This window comes from Equus asinus, chromosome 8 (genome assembly GCF_041296235.1).
Source record: "Equus asinus isolate D_3611 breed Donkey chromosome 8, EquAss-T2T_v2, whole genome shotgun sequence".
Classification (NCBI taxonomy): domain Eukaryota; kingdom Metazoa; phylum Chordata; class Mammalia; order Perissodactyla; family Equidae; genus Equus; species Equus asinus.
The window spans coordinates 52,280,376-52,300,932 of NC_091797.1; the positions used below are offsets into that span (position 1 = coordinate 52,280,376).

Here is a 20,557-nt window from a genome sequence, read left to right on the forward strand (position 1 = left end):
GTAAGGGTTAAATAAGTAACTGAACTTGCTGATTAATGGAAGGTGCCATAAATGATACTTCGTTTGGCTTTTCCATAAGTGCAGATGCAGAAGTGGGAGTAAGCATGGTAGATAGCACTGGTCTGAGCATAACGTGCATCTTTGAGGGAGCAGTGGGAGACCTATTTGTGTTTTGAGTGAGGCAGGGTAATAGGAAATTTAAAAAGCCAGACTAAGAAGTTTAGACTGACATGGTGAAAAATGGGGGCTGTTGGGGTGATGTGGTTAAAATAATGCTTAAGGAAGATTCTAGAATCATGTCCCCCATTATTGCCTGTAGAGACCATCCTAGCCTTCTGCAGTGTATCACTTATGACCCTGGATATAGGACACACATTTTGGTGTGTGTTGTTTTTTTTTACCAGAAATAACTTTATTAAGTACAGATGATAAAATTCAAATGTGAAACTCAAGATTTCTGTAGTTCTTCATTGCCAGTAGTATGTTCAGAAATATTCGAGAAGATAAAAATGATTTTTAAACTACTGATAGCCTAAAATTTACTAAATTATAGTTGGCGTGATCATATCAAATCACCGTGTTCCAGCTAGCCCTGAAATAGGGTTCTCTCGGCTGTTAGAGCAATGTCTATTTACAAAATTTGGAGAGAAAATTCTTATTCTTTAGATATCCCCATTAATGTACAAATACTGTGACCACTTTAGCAAAAAGTAAAATTCTTGCTTGCTGTTCTCAGGATTGTTTGCATTCATTGTAAATAATCTGCCCAGTAAAAACGTTGCTAGTAGATTAGTAATAGTAATACCAGTAAATAATTACTAGTTGATTGGTTTCTATACTAATTTGATTTCCTTTCTCTTCATTTAAAAGAAAAAAGGGATTCCTTCTTAATTGTGAATAGAAACATTAAGATAGAAGCTTTCATTCTTTGATGGGAAATAGAGGAAACGGAGAAGGGGAAGCACGTATTTCCTGAAACGGACCTATTTGTCAGGCTCAGTGAATAATGGCATCATTGATACTGAATCAGAGCTCAAGGCAGCTCTCAAAACTTGGGGGGCAGAGGGAAGCGGGGAGAGAGACAGAAAGATAAGTGCATGGATCGAAAGACAAGAGAAGCCGGGGCTGTAAGTTTCATGTAGTGTGTAAAATGTTAAATCCTCAATTGTGTTTTATATTACGTTATTTATTAAAAGCTATAGCAAGAGCTTCCACTCTCAGGCTTTCTGCGTTAGAAGTGCATGATTCTATAGTATGTATAATGGCATTGCAGCGGGTTGGTTGGAGTGGTGGAACATGTGGACTGCCTGGCTCAAATCCTGGCTACACCACCTTCTATCTGTGTAAGGTCCTGTGAGTTACTGAATCTTACTACTCTTCTCTTTCCTCTATGTTAAATAAGGATGATAATAGTTCTGATCTCACAGGGTTGATTTGAGAACTAAATGACCTGTTTATGTAAAGTACTTATGTCAATACTGGCACATAGGAAAAGCTCACTTAATATTTATCATTGTCACATTGTAGCATAGTAAGGCTGGTAGACTCAGTGCTTTGGAAAGCAAATGCGTGTGCTGGTATTTATGAGACCTGGTTTTGTCACAAACTGCTAAACTTTGGGGCTCTCTGTTTCCTCATCTGTGAAAAGAGGAGATATGGCCTAGAATGATCTCAGCTCTCCTCCAGCACTCTGATAAAACTTGAATCAGACATTTGATGCTGGCCACACAGCTGTTGCAGTGGACTTTTCAGAGCAAATAAAAGCCTTGTTTGTTAAGCCATTTGAATTGCATTGAATCATGCTTTGAGACATTTTACATTTTAAATATATTCTCTCTCATTATTATTACCTTTTAGTTAGGTAGTCATAAAGATGCTCGTCTGGCACATAATTCTGAGTATTTAAAGCAAAAACTCTTGTACCAGGGCTAAGAAAAGAAAAACAGAAGTAACCTGCAGAATTAGGCATGCAAAGCTTGGCATTTCTATGTAAACCTATATCTATCTCAACCTCATATATACATGCACATAGACATAGATCCACAATTTCGGATTATAAAGTTATTATATTATAGTGAGTACTGATAAACTTGAGAGTGTCATAAAAGATAGTAGATCTTTGTAAATGCTTAAATCACTACTGATTGCAATTAAGGCCTTCTCAACAATAAATCAATACATCCTTTGTCACTGCCTAAAATGTGTCATGTTAGTAAATAACAGTGACTTCCAATAACCTTGGTTTCAATTTTCTTCCTAGTAGGTGAATATTTTTCATAAACCTATTTTTCTATAAATCTTCATGCCAAAAATAAAAATCAGTCTGGTGGTGGCATGTCTGGGGATCCATGTGGACATGTTTCTTGGCCTGAGAGATTCTAAACTATTGACTTAGAAATTATATAACAGTTCTCACCATATGGTATGTTGCTCAAATTTGCTGAAGCCATGTGTTTTCAGGCGTTGTTAATACCCTGCAATTCAGGAGAAAGGCTGTACATTGGATTCTTGTTCTGCTAGCGTTGCTTTATACTGTGAGGGGACAGCTGAGTGCCTCAGAGCCGTGGGCTGTTGCTGTGGGGAGAGCAGCCATGTTTGATTCTGTTCCCATGATGGGGGATTTTCTGTGCTCAGAAGTAGAAGTGATTTCTGTTTCACGTTGTTTAGCTGTACATCACAATTTACATTCTAAAATCTGACAGTAGCCAAAATACAACCAATTTTTTAGCAGAGTTCCAAAATATTTGTTCTACCATGTTGCATTGATTCATTATTATGCTATTCAAGTGTGTGTACAGCACTCAGCAAGTGCCTTGCCCAGAGTAAATGCTCACTAATTGTTAGCTGTTAGGGTTATCAAAACCATAAAAGTTTTTCCTATAGTTAAGAGAAGCAGTAGTAGTTGACTATTTGAAAAGTTTGTTAGATATTCATTATAAATGGTGCATGCCATCTTAAGACATTTATGAAACAATCTAGTGCAGAATCCTAGGTTTTTCTTTTACAGTCTTTTACAAGTTGTCTCATCCATACCTAATTTGAGAATTCTTTTAATGACTCACCTTTATCAACTTGTTCCTAAGTGTCCAACTTAGTTTTCTCAGAATCAGCAACTCTGTTTTTACATTTGTTAATTAAATTATGTAATTACAGAGAAGGGCAACTGACATAAACCAGTTTAGGAGCAAACACAACTGACCCTTTGTGAGAACATAACTCAGCTGGTGGGAGTCCAGAGAGTAGCCTACCAGCTGGGGTGATTGAGCATGCAGTGGGCATGCATCGCTCTATCTTACAGATGGAAGAGAGAATGTTGGTGTATCCAGAGAATTGGATAAGTAGACGTCAGTTAAGAAAAATTTCTCTGAAATAAAAGAGCTAAGCTATTGTTAAATGAAAAAAAAAAGTATGCATGTATGCTTCTCACCTCTACTCCCCTGTTTGTTCATCCCACCCAACCCCACCTTCTTCCACACTTTCTTCATCTGCATCTATTCCCTAAAGTATATATTGGCACCCAGAGACATCATTTAACTTAATTAGAGGTATGTAGAGAGGTGGATAATAATTACAACAATATACAGTATCGTTCTGAGCACTAGGTTCCAAGCTCTGTGCTTGTCTCTTTACCTACAGCAGGTCATTTAATTGTCAAAACACCCAACCAGGTAGAAACTGTTATTGTCCCCATTTTACAGATGAGGAAACTGAGGTTCAGAGAGGCCCTGCTACCTGAGAGAGAGCTGAAAGCAGTGGTAAATGTGGATTTCAGTCAATGACAATTATATGTGAAGATTTTATGGATTCTACAGTAATCCCAGGCTCTCCTCTCTTCTCTCTCATCCCCAAAAGAGGCTGTGTTAAGGAAATCGTATTGGCGTGCTCTGGCTTGGAACCCAGCCAGGAATCAGACTCATAGCATTCTCCCTCCTGTCAGAAGTTCTCTAGAGTCCTGAATGCCTGCATTTGGTTTGGGCTTTGTTTCAGCCTCCCCTCAAGGGCCATAAATATTGTGCACCCCACGGTCCAGAAGAAACGTTGAGTCAAGCCTGCTTCTCTGTCTGAGAGAGACAGTGTAAAACACTATCGAGCAGATAGAAATGAAGAACATTTCCTTTCTCAGCCCTTGTTTTATGTGAAAATACCCTCCTGAATAACTCCAAAGCGTGTTCTCTATTAGACAAGCCTCCCAGGTAAGGTGGCTTATTTTCTTCTTTCATCCTGGGCACCAGTGCCTGACCCCCTCCCCGGGAGTCAGCCGCTTTATCTGACAACAAAAAAAGGAGCCAAGTTTCACTGCCAGCTCATGGCTGGCCCCAGCACTGCCGCTGGGGTGGAAACGTTCGTCTGGTGAGTCACCCGTGCCGTGCTGCGAGTCACTCTCCCGGGGACTGCAAAGCTGATCGCTCTTGGATGCCACTATGGAAAATGGCCCCGTGGCCTACCTTTACCCTCATGGCCCAGTTTCTCGGGATCCTCTTACCAGGCCCCTTAATGGCACACGTCTACGGTTGATTAAAACTTAAATCTGGTGTCACCAAGGCAAGCCTTAAAGCTTTAGTTCCTTTATCTGAACTCTGTAGTCTTTGGTTATTTAACTTAAACCAGGTTTAAAGTCACTACATGACAGTTTCTGAGAGTTGCACTGTTTGGAGAGGGATTTGCTTAAACCTTGTCCAGCTTCGGCATTCTTCGCCCTTCAGGTGCGTGTGAAGAACCTGCCTGGTCCTGCACTGTCCAGGTGCCCTGATTTGGAGCTGGGCCACCTGCCAAGTCCAGACTCATCAAAATCGCTATGGCTGTCAGCCCTGTTTAGAAGTGGAAAAACACCCTCACAAATGAGCCAGCCCAAGAATTCCAAGCCATAAATATTGAGCTTAACCATTTTTTTTTTCACTCTAACTCCAGTGAGAAAAGAGATGAGGAAAAGAAGGAAAACTGGAGACTCTGTTTAATGTGATAAAATTATTGATTATGTTAAAATCTTGAATACTCTTCCATGTAGCTACTTTAGAAAAATGAGAACTATTCTGTGCATGTCATGTCCAGCCTTATATTGCATACTTAGTATTTTATTCGGTTGTGATCTATATGAGTCTACCTTGTTTAATGCAGATTATAAATAAGACAGGGTTATGCCCTCCCATTTTGTTCTCCCATTTCTTAGAACATAGCCCACTGTGATTGTCTGACCCTGCATCTTTCAGTAGTCACATGTTAGGCGTATGAATGATAGGTGTATCTTCCCTTCCATCCCTAGTTTGTCGTCTTCTGTGCTTTGCTATCAGGGCCCTGCTGTAGAGAGAGAATTACCTCGGTTACTCAGCTCCCAGTGCACACATGCAGCAGCTTTGAGTGCATTGCTGCTATTCCCAGTAGGGACAGATTATACACAAGTATGGAGACTCAGGGTGTTAGCTTTTCAAAGGCTATCGTGTGTGACTCAGAGTTGGGTGGATCAGGTCTATGACTGCAGAAATTCCATTCAGGAGCCATCTCTACTGTTCTGACATTGTGTTATGGGTTGCCTTGGGCATGCTTATGTTTTAAGACTTGTCCACATGGTTATAGGAAGTCTAATCATACACCCCACAGAGGAAATTGGCACCTTGGTCATGGTTCTTAACAAGCGAGGTCAGGTTTGCCCTGTGGAGTCCCTGTAGAAGGCTTGCGGAGCTGACAGCTGCAGGGTGGCTGCCGCCTCTCTGGCATCCTTCCGCCAAAAAGCCACAAGGCTTTGGGGTTTGACAGCATTGTGGTTTGCTCAGTTTGTCTGGGGTAGAAACAAATACTCATAGATCCTCCTGCTGCTCACAGGACTTCTAAACTTTCCCTTATGGGCTGGTGTGTGTTCCCCTAGACAAACATCACTTGACTCTATTTGAGTGTGGAACGGTACTTGAGAAACATTTAGGGTATGGATATTGCATTTTCTGTGGATCCCTGATTCCCACTATCCAGCATAAACAGCTCTTTTTTTTGTGAACTGAGCTTCAAAAAACAGTTGGCAAGTCATTTTTTCCTATGCCGAGAAAGGGGACTGCTGTGTTTAAAAAATAGAAACAAACAAAGCAAAAAACCCTTCTCAATCTTTGAGATAAACCAAACTCTCCTCAATAGACCATATAAGGGTCTTTGATATTTAATATTTTTCTCTCTCCTCGAGTGAAGTACAGCCAGTGTTTGTGTGTCATGGAGAGCTGGTTCTGTTCAGGAGGACAGGAGTCTGTATGAAGAGTCTACAGTGCATCTTTAGGCTTTGCTGGACAGTCTGGCCTTTTTTATGGTAGTTTCTTACTGAGCCAGTGGTGCCCTGAAAGTCTCCAGATCAAAGAATTGATTAAGTATAACCCCAGCCAGGGATTCATAGGGTAAAAACACCAGAACAGAAAACTAAAGGGAACACTACAGATCACATTTCTATTCACAATTTTATTAATATGACTTATTATGTTGGTTTTTCTCCCCCTGTACCTTCTGAGATATCTTAATGTCGTAAAAGAATGGTAAATATCTTTCCTCCACTGGACTTCCTGGGTTGGCATATCCTGGCCCAAATAATGATACTGTTTCTCCTTCCTCTCTTCATCATGACCCCCGTGCCCTCCCCTCCACACCAATACACACGCACACACCACCACGTAGACACTTGTTCACACACACACACACACACTCCTGTCATGTGTGAGGGTACACCACCATTATATTTGGTCAGTGGAATTTTAGAAGTGAGATCTCTAAGGGAACTAGAGAAATAGCAATAAATGATTCCTTTGAATTTTTTTTCCAAGAACGAGTATCCTTTCTTTTATCTTTGAAACTGGATTGCCTCACAGAATTGTTACGAAGATGGAGGAACTATTTTAAGGAAAAATAATTAGATGATTACTTCCTTCTTTACACCCAAATTAATTATGGTTGATTAAAGATTTAAGAGATGATATTAATAATGGATATTGACTAAAATATATTCTAGACTTATAATGGCCAGGCTCTGTGGCAAGTGCTTTACCTATAATGCCTTTTAAATTATACCAGCAACCCAGTAAGGGAGCAACTATTATTTCTGTTTTACTAATGAAGAAACTGAGAACTTGCCCAAGGTTACACAGCTGGAGTTCAGATTTGACAATAAAAGTGTAAAAAAACAAAAACAATAAAACTAAAAGAAAATATAAGTGAATACGTATATAATTTGGGGTAATAATAATCCAAAAGGAGTTGGAAGTATAACATATACCATAGGCGAAAATCATAAAGGAAAATATGAAAAAAGATTTGAATATGAAAGACCAAAAGCTTTTGTATGACAAAGAACAACATAAGACTGAAAGGTAAATGACAGACTGGGAAAAAGTATTTACAACATGATAGACCAAAGGTTAATGTCCTTGACATATGATGAGCATGTTTAATAAGTAAAAAATCAGTGAGTAAACCAAATGATTTGTAACAATAAACATAGGACCCAAATAACCAATTTACTAAAGAATAAATACAAAAGGAGCAATAAACGAAGAAAAGGAAAATTTTAGTTTAACAAGAGTTTTTTTTTTATTAATCAAAACCAAGAAGAATGATAATAGCCAGTGTTCTTGAGGGTGTAGAAAAAAGGACTCATGCATTGCTAGAGGACTTAGTAATTTGATTTTTTTGAGTTTTGCTTAGTAAAGTCAATAGAGAAAGTACACAAAGATAAATATTTAAGGATAAACATTGCAGAAAAAAGCAAAAGGAAATAAACTGAATATCCATAGTAGGGAACTGATTGCATCAGTTAAGCATATAATGGAAAGCTAAGCAGGTATTTTAAAAGAAGGTTTATGTTGTTATAACTTTGTAGAGATGGGAAAATGTTCATTATTTCTTGCCTGAAAAGAGAATAAATTTCTTTTGAGACATGAAGCCATAGTGATAAATGTATTCCAGTTTCTCTAGAATCCAGTCTTTCTTAGATTTTTAAAAATACCTGAGCTTTACAATATTCCTTATATTTATATTCCTTATATTTATCCTTTTATAAATTGTGCTTCATGATAGCTATTTAAGGATGGAAAGGAGAAAAATTCTTTCCAGAAACACAGTATAGTTGTTTTCTGTTCTTTCATCTTCCATTATGTTTCCCAGAATCTTTTCATTTCCTAGTTATAACTAAAACTTTATTAAATATGATAAATCTCAATTATATTCTGTCAAGCATAACTGTAAATATCTAAAAGAACTTGACTTTTTGGAAAGCATATGTATATATTTAGTGGAAATCAGAGACACTGATTTATTTTTTTCAGTCACATATCTTTTAATGCCCAGGAGGTTTCTGTGGGTGTAAGTAAAAGTGTAATCTGTAATTTTTATCAAAATTATCCAATTAGTAGATACACATTATGTTGACATGTCTATCTACACTCCAGTGCCTTATTTAACAAAGGCTACTGTAGTCTTCAGGGTCTCATTAGAATTTCAAAAATAGTCATACTTTAGCCAAAGTGTAACCTCTAATACAACTAAATATTTCCTTTTAAGTTCGACAGAAAATATTTTGGTGCTTTAACCATCATTAATGAAAAAAGGGGCCCCAAATTAACTACACTTCAATCTGAAGACAGCAGTGTCAACATAGGGATAATTCAGTAAATAAGAATGCCTACTGTGTGCCAGGCACTCTGCTAAGATGTAACAACTCCTGATTTCAAAGGAGCTCACCATCCAATGGCAGAGACAAACATGGAGAAAAAATAGTGTGATGTGATAAGTTCTGGGAGTTTGTCAAAAAAAAAAAAGTACCTTGGAGAACAGAGTGGGAGTAACTGATTCCCCGTGTCATGCAGCGTGAGTCACTGATTATGGATGGGCATCAACCTTAACATTCAGGAGTCAGTACAGACAGATCCAGGCCCTGCCCCTCACTCGTGGGATGATCTTGGGCAAATGACGTACCCTTTCAGAGCCCCAGTCTCCTTATGAATCACAGTCTGTACCTACTGTACTGGAGTATTGCAAGGATTCAATGGTATAAAATATGTAAAGGGCGTTGCAAACAAGGCAGTTGATAAAAATTAATTCTCTTCTTTCTTCTTAGTAGCATAAATAATAAAAGTATATAAGTTAAATAGGTTAAGTCATATCCCATTTGTTGTTTGCAATAATTTGGACGTAGGCTAAACTGAAATTTATTCTTGTATTTTCATATCCTGGAGAATTCTTTGATCATTTGGTTTATTTTTCATGCAATTTTAGTATACTTATTCTGGGTTGGGTTTTTTTCACTTTACATATCATAAACCTATTTCATATGGCTTTTTTTTTTTTTTTTTGAGGAAGATTAGCCCTGAGCTAACATCTGCTGCCAATGCTCCTCTTTTTGCTGAGGAAGACTGGCCTTGAGCTCACATCCATGCCCATCTTCCTCTACTTTTTATATGTGGGATGCCTACCACAGCATGGCTTGCCAAGCGGTGCCACGTCTGCACCCGAGATCTGAACTGGCGAACCCTAGGCCGCTGAAGCGGAAAGTGTGCACTTAACCACTGCACCACCAGGCCGGCCCCTCATGTAGCTTTATAGCATTCGTTCTTGTTTTTTTCAGCTAATGATCTTTAGTTTAAAAGGCCATCCCTACTTAGGAAAAAGATACATTGTGATTTGCTATTGAAAGAACATTGAGAAAATTATTCCTCGTAATTCCAGCTTACTCAGTATGAGGAGCAGAAACCAAAAATATTGTATTTCACTACCTGCTATAGGAACAGATAGAAATTCTGGATTGGTTAACGACTTCAGGCTCTGTGTAGTCCTGGTAAAAGCTCTTTGACCAAAGTAACTCTCTGCAGTTGAGTCCTTTCATCAACTCAAGCCTTTGTTTTCTGTCGAGTTACTAAATATGAATTGAAATCATGAATTACGGTCAGGATGTTTGACCTAGCCAAGTCTTAAAGCATCTTGTCCCCACCCTCACCCATCTGCCAGCGGGGCTGGTTGACCAGTGTGGAAGATCAAACGGGGTTGTTCTGTTCATCTGCTTGTGCCAGGAGACAGTGCTTTTGGAATGCCTTCCAGTGGCACTTGGGTCTGGCTGAGGACCACTATCAGTTCTCACAAGCCTGAGCAAAGGCTGTGTTTAATTCCTGATCTCCTGCACTGCAGGGCTCAGCTCCAGATCTAAGGCCTGCCTTTTGGCATGGGCCTTGGGAATACATGTGAAATAAGGAAGGTCCTTGAGAAAACTTAGGAGAAAAAACTACTGATGTGTATGAAAGGATCAAGAGCAGGATGGGCCAGATATTTTCTTAGTGAATGCAAGACTCCGTCATACTTACCTATAACATAAAAGCAATTTTGAAAGTGTGTGTTTAGTGAATAATAATTTCGACAATACGTTATTCTTCTCAGAGTGTGTGTGTATGCACACACACACACACATCTTTAGGTAGTCTTCACAACCAACCCGTGTATTTAGGAAGGCCTCTTACGGTTACACCTGTTAAAAAATCCACATATCCCGCCAACATGTTTTGAATACCTCTTAGGTACCAGGCTCTGTGCTAGATGTTAGAAGTCAGAAATAAAGTTTTATAAATTTGGTATATTTTCTTCGAATGCGTTTAGTTTACTGTAGCACCCATAGATATCACACACACACACACACACAGACACACACACACACAGACATAAGTTTTCCCCTTGTGTGTACAGTCTGAAGGTGACTTTTCTTTTACTCAATGTTTTTGAATTCTAGCGTAGTTTACACACATAGATTTGTTTTGTTTTTTTACATGGGTTTTGACATTCCATCATATAGAATAGTCACATTTTACTTATCCACTCCCTTCCTAACAGACGTTTTACTTGACTCCACCTTACAGTACCACAAGTAATGCTGCCATGAACATCTTATTACACAAGGGTCCCTTGTGGAAGTGTCTGCAGGGTGGCTGCCTCCCAGTGGGTCGGAGGGTGTGGGCATGTTCCTGTTTATGAGTGCCATGAGGTTGTCCTTCAGAATGGCTGCATTTGTTTATTCTCCCACCAGCATCTTACGAAAACAAGTATTTCCTCAATCCAGCTGTATTTGATGTTGTCAGAATTTTATTTTTTGCCAACCTAATGGTTGACAGGATTATTTCTTGTTTCGTGCTTACACATTTTGGAGAGTCCCATCCTGCAACCATGCTGTGCCAGAGTATAACAAGGGACTGCCAAGACCAGATCCAACTTTGCACGAAACAAAAACATACACCCAAAAGCGTATGTTGTGTTGCGTTATTTCCAAGTGTACAAGGAATTTTCATGTAGGATAAAAAGGTTAAACAGACTCATTCTGTCAGCAAACATTTCCTAAGCATTTGGACTAGGCACTAGGATTACAAAGGTCAACAGATTATAGTCTCTGACATCAATCAGGGTTCTCGTTTCCATGGAGGAAAGAGGTACTTAAAGCTGTAGGTTCTGCAAATGCTGTGGCAGCGAGTGTTCTAAGGACTATAAGAGAACAGAGGGAGAAGAATATCATTTTAATTCTCTTAATGATAGAGAATGGATGTTAGAAAGTCACCAATTTCAAAAGGTAGTAAATGTCACCTTCAGTGTTTAAAAAGATGTTCACACCTTTACTTTTCAGCCGGACGCTACCGTAGTATATATACATGACAGAACACTCCCAAGAGCTCGGTAAGCTGTAGACAGGCTCACGGAAGAGAACTTCTCCCTGAACACCCCGTGGGAACACAGGTGAGAGGTGCCTGTGCTCAGCACATCACCTCCACCAGCAATGAACAATTTCTCAGCACTAGGCATGTGCTCAGCACCGTGCTAGGTGCAGAGGTGCAGGCACATACCACAATGTGTGTGACATGGTTCCTGCTCATTGGAAGCTCACAATCCAGATGGGGAAATAAAACAACTTATGTTTAATGACATTTTGATACTAACTCATGAGAAGAAACATAACCAAATTTAAACAGTGCTTCCATATGGCCCACTGACAATAGAAAGGAAACTTTAATGCCTAGACAAATGTCTTAGAGGGAAATAATGAATAGAATCATAAATTGGTCCAGGTACTGAGCTATAGTTTAGAAGAGTAAATAAAATTGCATATGGTAAGCTCTTAATATATAGCCCTACACATAGTAGGCATGCAGTACACTTTTAACATCTTTTTGGATTGAGAGACTATTGTTAATAACTGGGACTTATTAATACAAATATGTCAAGAAAAATCTTTTTTTTAGTTTTTTATTTTTTTGTGTTTTAGGTCAAGAAGTGGTTTTCAAGTGCCTTGGAGAAGGAATTCTTGAAAAAGCCTTTCAGGGTTATAATGCGTGCATTTTTGCATATGGACAGACAGGTAAGTAGCTGCTTTTATATATAGTCAGTGATATTAAATATGCATTTCTTAAAACAGAAACAGAAAGCACTTTGGGAAGCGACAGAAAAATGCTTCTGACTTTGTGGGTTTAACTGAATTAGATGATCAAAAGTAACCTTCTTTTTGAAGGTTCAACAGTTTCAGTACTTGAGTAATTTCAGTGTTAATGAGCAAAGCTAGTTTCAAACTATTAAGTGTCATTTTCCTAAACTATAGTTTTAACCTGTATTTGAACTAGAACAATAATTACCAGTTTCTCCGTATAAACGTTATGGTAAGAAACTATAGAAAAACCCAGATTATCATCCTATATAGAGGACTTTTCACAAAGATACAAGAGTGAGGAAAGATTATTAAACCTAGGCTCGTGGCACAGTTGGTTGAAAAAACGTACTAGTGGCTCAGCCATTAACACTGAGCCACCATTATTTCAACTTAAAGTGGAAGTAAATCAATAAATCAACAATACTGCCCATTGTCAATCACAGGACAACTGGGAGACTCAGGCAAGAGAATATATAGCAAAGCACTGTCACAAGTATAAAATATTTGGGGGTAAAATACTGTTCATGATACTTGATAATGTATAGTTGATATTTACTATACATACTTTTAAAGATTATGGATTTTTAGTGGTTAGATTTATACACATCCATCTGTAAATGAGCTGCCCTCAAGATCTTGCCCTGAGAGTTAAACTGGAGGCTGTGAGTGTAATGGAAAGAACAGCACCCATGTTGTCCAAGGGCCGGGGTTTGAGGGCGAAGTTTGCCACTTGTGCTGTGTGGCCATGGCTGATAAATGTAGAACACTTGTATGGTTGAAGCATACAACTTGGTTGTATGCGTTACGTGGTTGAAGCATTACATTTCGCTTCCTCTTTTATCCTCCTTTCTTTCTGCTTCCTCTTCTCCAGGCTCAGGAAAATCCTTCTCCATGATGGGCAATGCTGAGCAGCTGGGCCTTATTCCAAGGCTCTGCTGTGCTTTATTTAAAAGGATCTCTCTGGAGCAAAATGAGTCACAGACTTTTAAAGTCGAAGTATCCTATATGGAAATTTATAATGAAAAAGTTCGGGATCTTTTAGACCCCAAAGGGTAAGTTAGTGGTTGAAATTAAGATTGTAATAGGGGTAATAATTTCGAATGATCCTAAAGTTAAAACTGCAAGTGAATATATTTTTTTGAGCCCTTGGTTACTACTCTGGTTTTGGTTAATTTACTGAGAAATCATCAGCTTCTCAAAGCCTGTTGGTATACTCACTATTCATTGTTTATCCTATGTTCATGTATAAAGTTCTTCCATATGCAATTTAGAAAGATGTTTTTACTATCGATATTATTTTGCCCCCATAATTTATTCATAAACACTGAGTTAGAATGGCACATTGGGGGCCAGCCCGGTGGCATAGTGGTTAAGTTCGTGCATTCCGCTTCTGCAACCCAGGGTTCACAGGTTCAGATCCTAGCTGCAGACATACACACTGCTCATCAAGCCGTGCTATGGTGGCATCCCACATACAAAATGGCACAGCTCAGGGACAATCTTCCTCAAGCAAAAAGTGGAAGATTGGCAACAGATGTTAGCTCAGGGCCAATCTTCCTCACAAAGAAAAAAAAAGGAATGACACATTGGTCCTTCCATATTTGTTGGAAAGCAACACCTCTAAATTGGAGGTAAAGTAGTTGAAGGATTGAAACAACACAGCCTAAGCAACTCATTCTCTCTGGGGTGAGCATTGGAATCACGTGAAAGGCTTTTTAAGGCTATACTGGCCTAAGCCACATCCGTAGAGGCTATGATTCAGTAGGACCGGCAGAAACCCAGGTATCTGTATTTTTTAAGAACTAAGTGATAATAAAAAGCAGGTCAGTTTGATTTATAGTGATAGGAGAGGGCCATGTACTTTCTTTTTTTAATTAAAAATTTTTTTACTGATTTAAAAATAACATTTATAAAAAATTTAGAAAATAGGTAAAATGTAAGGAGATAGAAACGACCTTTCATTCTACCACTCAAAAATAAACTGTTAGTACTTTAGTGCATTTTGATCCTATGTTTCAAGTCTATGATGTGTGTATGTTTGTGTGTCTGAGTTGAGGTCATTCTCTAAGTACAATTCAGTATCCTGAATTTTTTTATGTAACATAATGAACTCTTTCTCGTGTCATTAAAAAATATTTTGAAATGCTTTTAGCAGCTGTATAATCAAGGATATAATCAAAGGTATAAGATCAAAATTATGGGTGGCAAGGAAGGGACCAAATCACAGGAAATGTTTATATTTAAAGTTGTTAACTATGTAATGCATATGAAAGACCATTTATAGTACCTGTAAGCTGTAAAGAATAATAAAATCAACGACTGCCCTACTCAGCATTTGGGTTAATAAATGGAATATCCCATTCCATTCCCTACCCCTCCCCAGAGTAACTACTATTATGAATTTTGTGTTTCTCATTATCCTCCTCTTTAGAGTTTACACGTAATTTTGCACAATTTTTAACTTTGTGCAATGACATCATAGTATATTTGTCCTTGGGTGGCTTGCTATTTTTCCCCTCAATGACTCATCCGTTCTGCTATATGAAGTAATGCGTTAATTTTTACTGCTCTTTAGTATTCCATTGTATAATTAATCCATAATTTGTTTATCCCACCGCCTGTCATTTGTGCGGTTTCCACTTGTTAGCACTACAGTGCTGCTCTGAGCCTCTTTGTACGGTTCTCCTGGGGTACAAATGCAGGAGTTTCTAGGGAATACATCAGGAGTGGAATTGTGGGTCACCAGATACTGATTCTTCAACTTTATTAGGTACTGCCAAACTGTTTTCCAAAGTGGTTGTACCACTTTACACTCCCACCAGCAGTGTACAAGAATTCCAGATGTTAGACACCATCTCCAGCACTTGATACTGTGCTGGATTTAGGTTTTTTGCACATGAATAGCGTTAAAGAATCTGGTTATGCAAGTGAAGTGGGCTGAGTTCTGGATCCTGTGCATCAAAGCATCTCTCTGGAAGATGTGCATTTGGTCTGCCCCTGTTTAGGTCCAGCAGAATCGCTCACTGTCACACTGAATTCTTCATTCTTAAAGTTAGTATAGGCTACTTTGTTAGGGTTATTGCAAGATTAAGTCAAATAACTTAAAAGTTCTTAGGGAACAATGCCGAGACTTTGGGAAGTACCCAGTGATTCTTAGCTCCTTTTTTCCATGCCAAGCATTGACTCTTGATTTGAAAGGTGATTAATATCTGATGCCGTGAAAAAGGTGACATACACAGTATGGTCATAATATATGTAGCTTTGCTTTTAATCTCAGTTATCTATTGATGAGCTGTTCAAATGGGTTCCAAACCAGGTTTGCTATTTAGAAATTCAAAAGAGCCCTAAAATCTTCAGGAGCACAGCCAGTTCTAAACAGAGGATGAACGTCAGTGACTACAAACAATTGCTGTGCTGTAATATCACTTTCTGTATAAAATTGTCAGCCCAGAAGTGGCATAAATCAATGCAGACTTGAAAAAGTAAATTAAAACACTCTAATATTGTTCACTACTTGGTCAAAACTTTAAGACATTATTTACTGAGAATGTGCCTATTTATAAAATAGCCTTAAGGTTAAATTCAGTTCTGGCATGTTCTTTGCTGCTTTTTCTTTCTTTTTTTTCCTCCTATGTGAAAGTGAAGTTCATCTACTAAAGTGAGTTAGCCTAACCTAGTATTCTATGTGCTGGCTGTTTTGTTTGGGAGTAGAAATAGAATTTTTTAAATAGTAAGTTCCTTTAAATAGAATTCAGAGTATAAAAGACATTCCTCGTAAGGAATGCTGTTTTGCTAATCCAAATAAAGTAGCTTTTAGAATATTTTTGATCATTAAAAAAATTCTTTTGAAATTGCAATATTAGTTACTGAGTGCTGAAAAAGAAAAAAAGCTTCCAGGTTTGGTCTGATTCATTCATTTCTTTTTCCTTCCTCCCAAAGGAGTAGACAGTCTCTGAAAGTTCGCGAGCATAAAGTTTTGGGACCGTATGTAGATGGTTTATCCCAACTGGCTGTCACTAGCTTTGAGGTAAGTGTCATTTTTAAAAAATGTCATTACAGGGCTGGCCCCATAGCCTATGGTTAAGTTTGGCACACTCGGCTTCAGCGACCCAGGTTTGGTTCCTTGGTGTGGACCTACACCACTTGTCAATAGCCACGTGGTGGTGGCAACCCACATACAAAATAGAGGAAGATTGGCACAGATGTTAGCATGGGGCGAATCTTCCTCAGCAAAAAAAAAAAAAAAAAAAAAAGTCATTAAAAAACTGGCAGTAAACTAAAATGTGTAAATACTGTTGAATATATTTTTATCCAAGTACTTTATAGCATATTGATACCATTCATGATCTCAGAAACCCAGTATCAACACCCCCAAACAGAAAGAAAGGGCTTTTAATCACACTTTGCAACCTACTTTATTGTGAAAATTTTACAGTGTGGCTGTACAGAGAGGCTGAGAGGTTTTGCAGTTGCTGAATATTTTCACTAATACCACTCTGTTGAAACTGCTCTCCCTTGGGTTGCCAGTGATGTCCTTGTTGACAAATCTGGACAAATGTGAACAGTATTTGGTAGTTAATTCAACCCCTTCTCTTTGATAGGATTTCCTGCCTTAGTTCCCATTACTTTTTCTTTAAGGTATGCTTTTTGGTTTTTGGTGAGGAGGATTGGCCCTGAGCTAACATCTGTTGCTGATCTTCCTCTTTTTTTTCCCTCCCCAAAGACCCAGCACATAGTTGTATATCCTAGTTGTAAGTTGTTCTAGTTCTTGTATGTGGGATGACGCCACAGCATGGCTTGACGAGCAGTGCTGTGTTGGTGCCCAGGATCTAAACCAGTGAACCCCAGAGCTGGAACACATGAACTTAACCACTCAGCCAAGGGGCCAGCCCCCAATTTTTTTTTTTTTTTTGAGGAAGATCAGCACTGAGCTAACATCTGCCACCAATCCTCTTTTTTTCTGAGGAAGACTGGCTCTGAGCTAACATCCATGCCCATCTTCCTCTATTTCATGTGGGACACCTACCACAGCATGGTCTGACAAGCAGTGCATAGGTCTGCACCCGGGATCCGAACCGGGAAACCCTGGGCCACTGAAGCGGAACATGTGAACTTAACTGCTGCTCCCCCAGGCTGCTCCCCTAGCCCCCAATTTCCATTACTTTTTGCTCTTCTGGTTGTTTTATTTTTCTGAACGGCTCCTCCATTGGCTGACCTGTTTCCTTTTCCTACTCCTTGATTTTTATGCCTTCTTATGTCCTGACTCGATGCTTTGCCCTTATTTTTATTGTCATTGCTTTGGAAATCTCATAAAACAAACTGCTGTCTGTTGCTGAAGAATGCCGATGAAAGAATGGGTGAATCCATCCCTATACTTAGTTGGCTCTCTCTGTGTTGTGGCTGTCCCGTCATCACCTCAGACTCAGTAGGACTCAAATTAGTCTATGAGGTAACTCTCTAGATGTTTAAAGGAAGACGTTTTTAGTATTGCTCACATCAGAGTGCAGTCGTCACTTTAGACACATGGAAATTCTGAAATGAATGGAGACTTCTCTGGCATAAAGGTGCTGAGTCAGCACATTTGCTAAAGTGCCAGGTTCGTAGAGCAGTGTGGTTGGGGTCAGTGTCCATTTCATCCTGTCACTTATTACTGAGAGCTAGGGAGCTTGTGATTTGCGTCCCAGCTCTGCCTCTTACTCGATGTGGGGAAAGTTATTTCACTTCCATGAACTTCAGTGTCCTTGAGTGTGAAATCAGGGAAATACTTCTATTATAAGCTTCCTTCATCAAATGTTGTATAAGAGCCCATAGGTTCCAGGTGTTCTAAGACAGGTGTACAAAGATGAATAAGGAAAATCCCATGTTCTTAGAGAGTCATGGTGTTGGAGGAGGAAGGCAAATAAGCAAGCAGTAGATAGCTATACAGTGTTGTTAAGCACGGCAGGAGAGTTAGAATAAAATTAGGTAAGTGCCATTATTGAGGATCTGCAGTGCTCAATAAATATTAGCTCTTTTCTGCCCTAGGAACTTGCAAAGGCAAAAACAGGTACTTAACAGAGAAAGAAGACAATTGTGGGATGGAGAGAACGGAATAAACATCTCATACACTAGAAAGCACTGAGGGAAGCTCAAACCAAGCTCAATGGAGGAGAGGCAGGGAGGTTTTTATGGAGGGGTGGTGACGAAGGCATCAGAGGGATCATAATGAATACGTACCCCTGGTGGGCAGGACCGTGTTCTTGTGTTTTATGCTTGTAATTCTTTCCTTATGCTTTGCCTCTAGGATATTGAGTCACTGATGTCTGAGGGAAATAAGTCTCGGACGGTAGCTGCAACCAACATGAATGAAGAAAGTAGCCGCTCCCATGCCGTGTTCAACATCATAATCACACAGACGCTCTATGACCTGCAGTCTGGGGTGAGGGATTGGGTGGAACCTTTAGGGGCGTAAAAGAACTCAAGACACCTGCATGGGCGGAGGGTTTCATGCTTGGATTCAGTTGCTGAGAATTTTATGCCCACTCTTCTACTTACTAGATGAGCTACTTTGCTTAAATTATTTAATTTATTAGGTCTTCCTTTATGTATAACTTTTCTTTAAAAATTGGTGTTCTTGTGTCGACTCCCTAAAGAGTGTGATGATGTCACCATACAGCTTTTAATATGTATCCCTTCGTACTGAAATTCTCCTAAAAACAACTGAGTCTACCGCACAGTCGTGAAAGGGACATTAAAGAGGAAACCACAACAGTTCACCTAAAGAGCACTTTTGTAAAAGAAGAGGAATTTGACCTGAATGTGCAGGAATCCTCATGTCTTAGTATTTCCTCATAGACACATAAAATCTCCAGCTTTCTGACTATGTTCTGGAAAGTCGCATGTACTTGCCTCCCAGCTGCAAAGTAAAATGCTCCTTTGCCACACCAGTTCAAATTTTGATGATGAAATTGCTAATCCAAATAACTCTCGTTGTTGTTTAAAATCTTCTCGAGAAGTTTGCCTTGTTGTAGAAGGATTGCTACTCAGGTTACTGTCACTTGTAGTGCTGATGTACATGTGGTTATCTGTGTGGTTTTTGCATTCATGTGTGTTGTTTCTCTCTTGTTTCCTACAACCAGAACTCAGGAGAGAAAGTCAGTAAGGTCAGCTTGGTAGACCTGGCGGGTAGTGAAAGAGTGTCTAAGACAGGAGCTGCTGGAGAGCGACTGAAAGAAGGCAGCAACATTAACAAGTAAGGTGGCTGGTGCAATTCCAGAGTTACACTGGAGCCTGCATTCTTGTGTGTGTGGGGGGACTTGTCGCGTTATAAGGGGTCAGATGGTTCTGATCACAGATGTGCAGAGTCTGCATAGCTTTAGTCAACTGGGTTGAAGAAAAACAACAGCCTGCCCCTATTGAGATGCATGAGGTTTATTTAAGTCAAGCTACGTGGTGCAGCCCTGCTCAAACATTGTACAAACACTTCATGCACCATAGCATATAGTGTGGTAGGTGAGTACAAATCACACGTTTGTAAATCAAATCATATCTTAAATTAACTGGAGGAGCTTACTCGGAAAAGAAAATCTGCTTTGAATCCTTTTGTAAGGCTAATACTGTTTAAGCATCAATACATCAAATAAATTGAACAGTTATTGAATAGGTGCCATACTGAAATCTCACTCGGCCTTGAGTGCCTATAGTGTGCCCAGTGATGCAGTGAAGGCTGAAAGAGAGCAGAGTGGTGCAGGATGTGTAGGAGTTTGCCAGGTAGGCAAAGGAGATGGAGGCATTTCACGTGGAGAGTGTAGCAAAGGCCCAGACAAATGAGCTTCTTGTTCTTTGCAGAAATGTGGTATCCCCAGGAGTGCTTGATATGGAAAAGCAAGTCTCTCCACTTTCCAGCATGAGCAGGAGCAGGGTTTGCATTTAAGAGTGTGCACTCAAGCCAGAGGGCCCAGACTTACTCCTGCCTCCACCACTTACTAGCTGTACATGTGTCATGGACATGAGATTTCACCTCTCTGTGCTTCATTTTTCTCATCTGTAAAATGAGGATAATAATATTACCTACTTCATAGAACTGTTTGGGATTAAATGCTCATAATGTGCTTAGAACAATGCCTGGCACGTAGTATGGACTGAATAAATATTAATGGTTGTAGC

The 20,557-nt window shown here is 39.3% G+C and overlaps 1 protein-coding gene across 1 annotated transcript in view; it reads left to right on the top strand.

The window, feature by feature from the left end:
• Positions 1–20,557, top strand: part of KIF13A (kinesin family member 13A) — a 187,105-nt gene that overhangs the window by 99,645 nt on the left and 66,903 nt on the right. Inside the window, 5 exon segments of the mRNA XM_070515598.1 lie at positions 12,254–12,346; positions 13,284–13,464; positions 16,352–16,439; positions 18,696–18,830; positions 19,531–19,643. Coding sequence (XP_070371699.1) covers positions 12,254–12,346; positions 13,284–13,464; positions 16,352–16,439; positions 18,696–18,830; positions 19,531–19,643 — 610 coding nt within the window.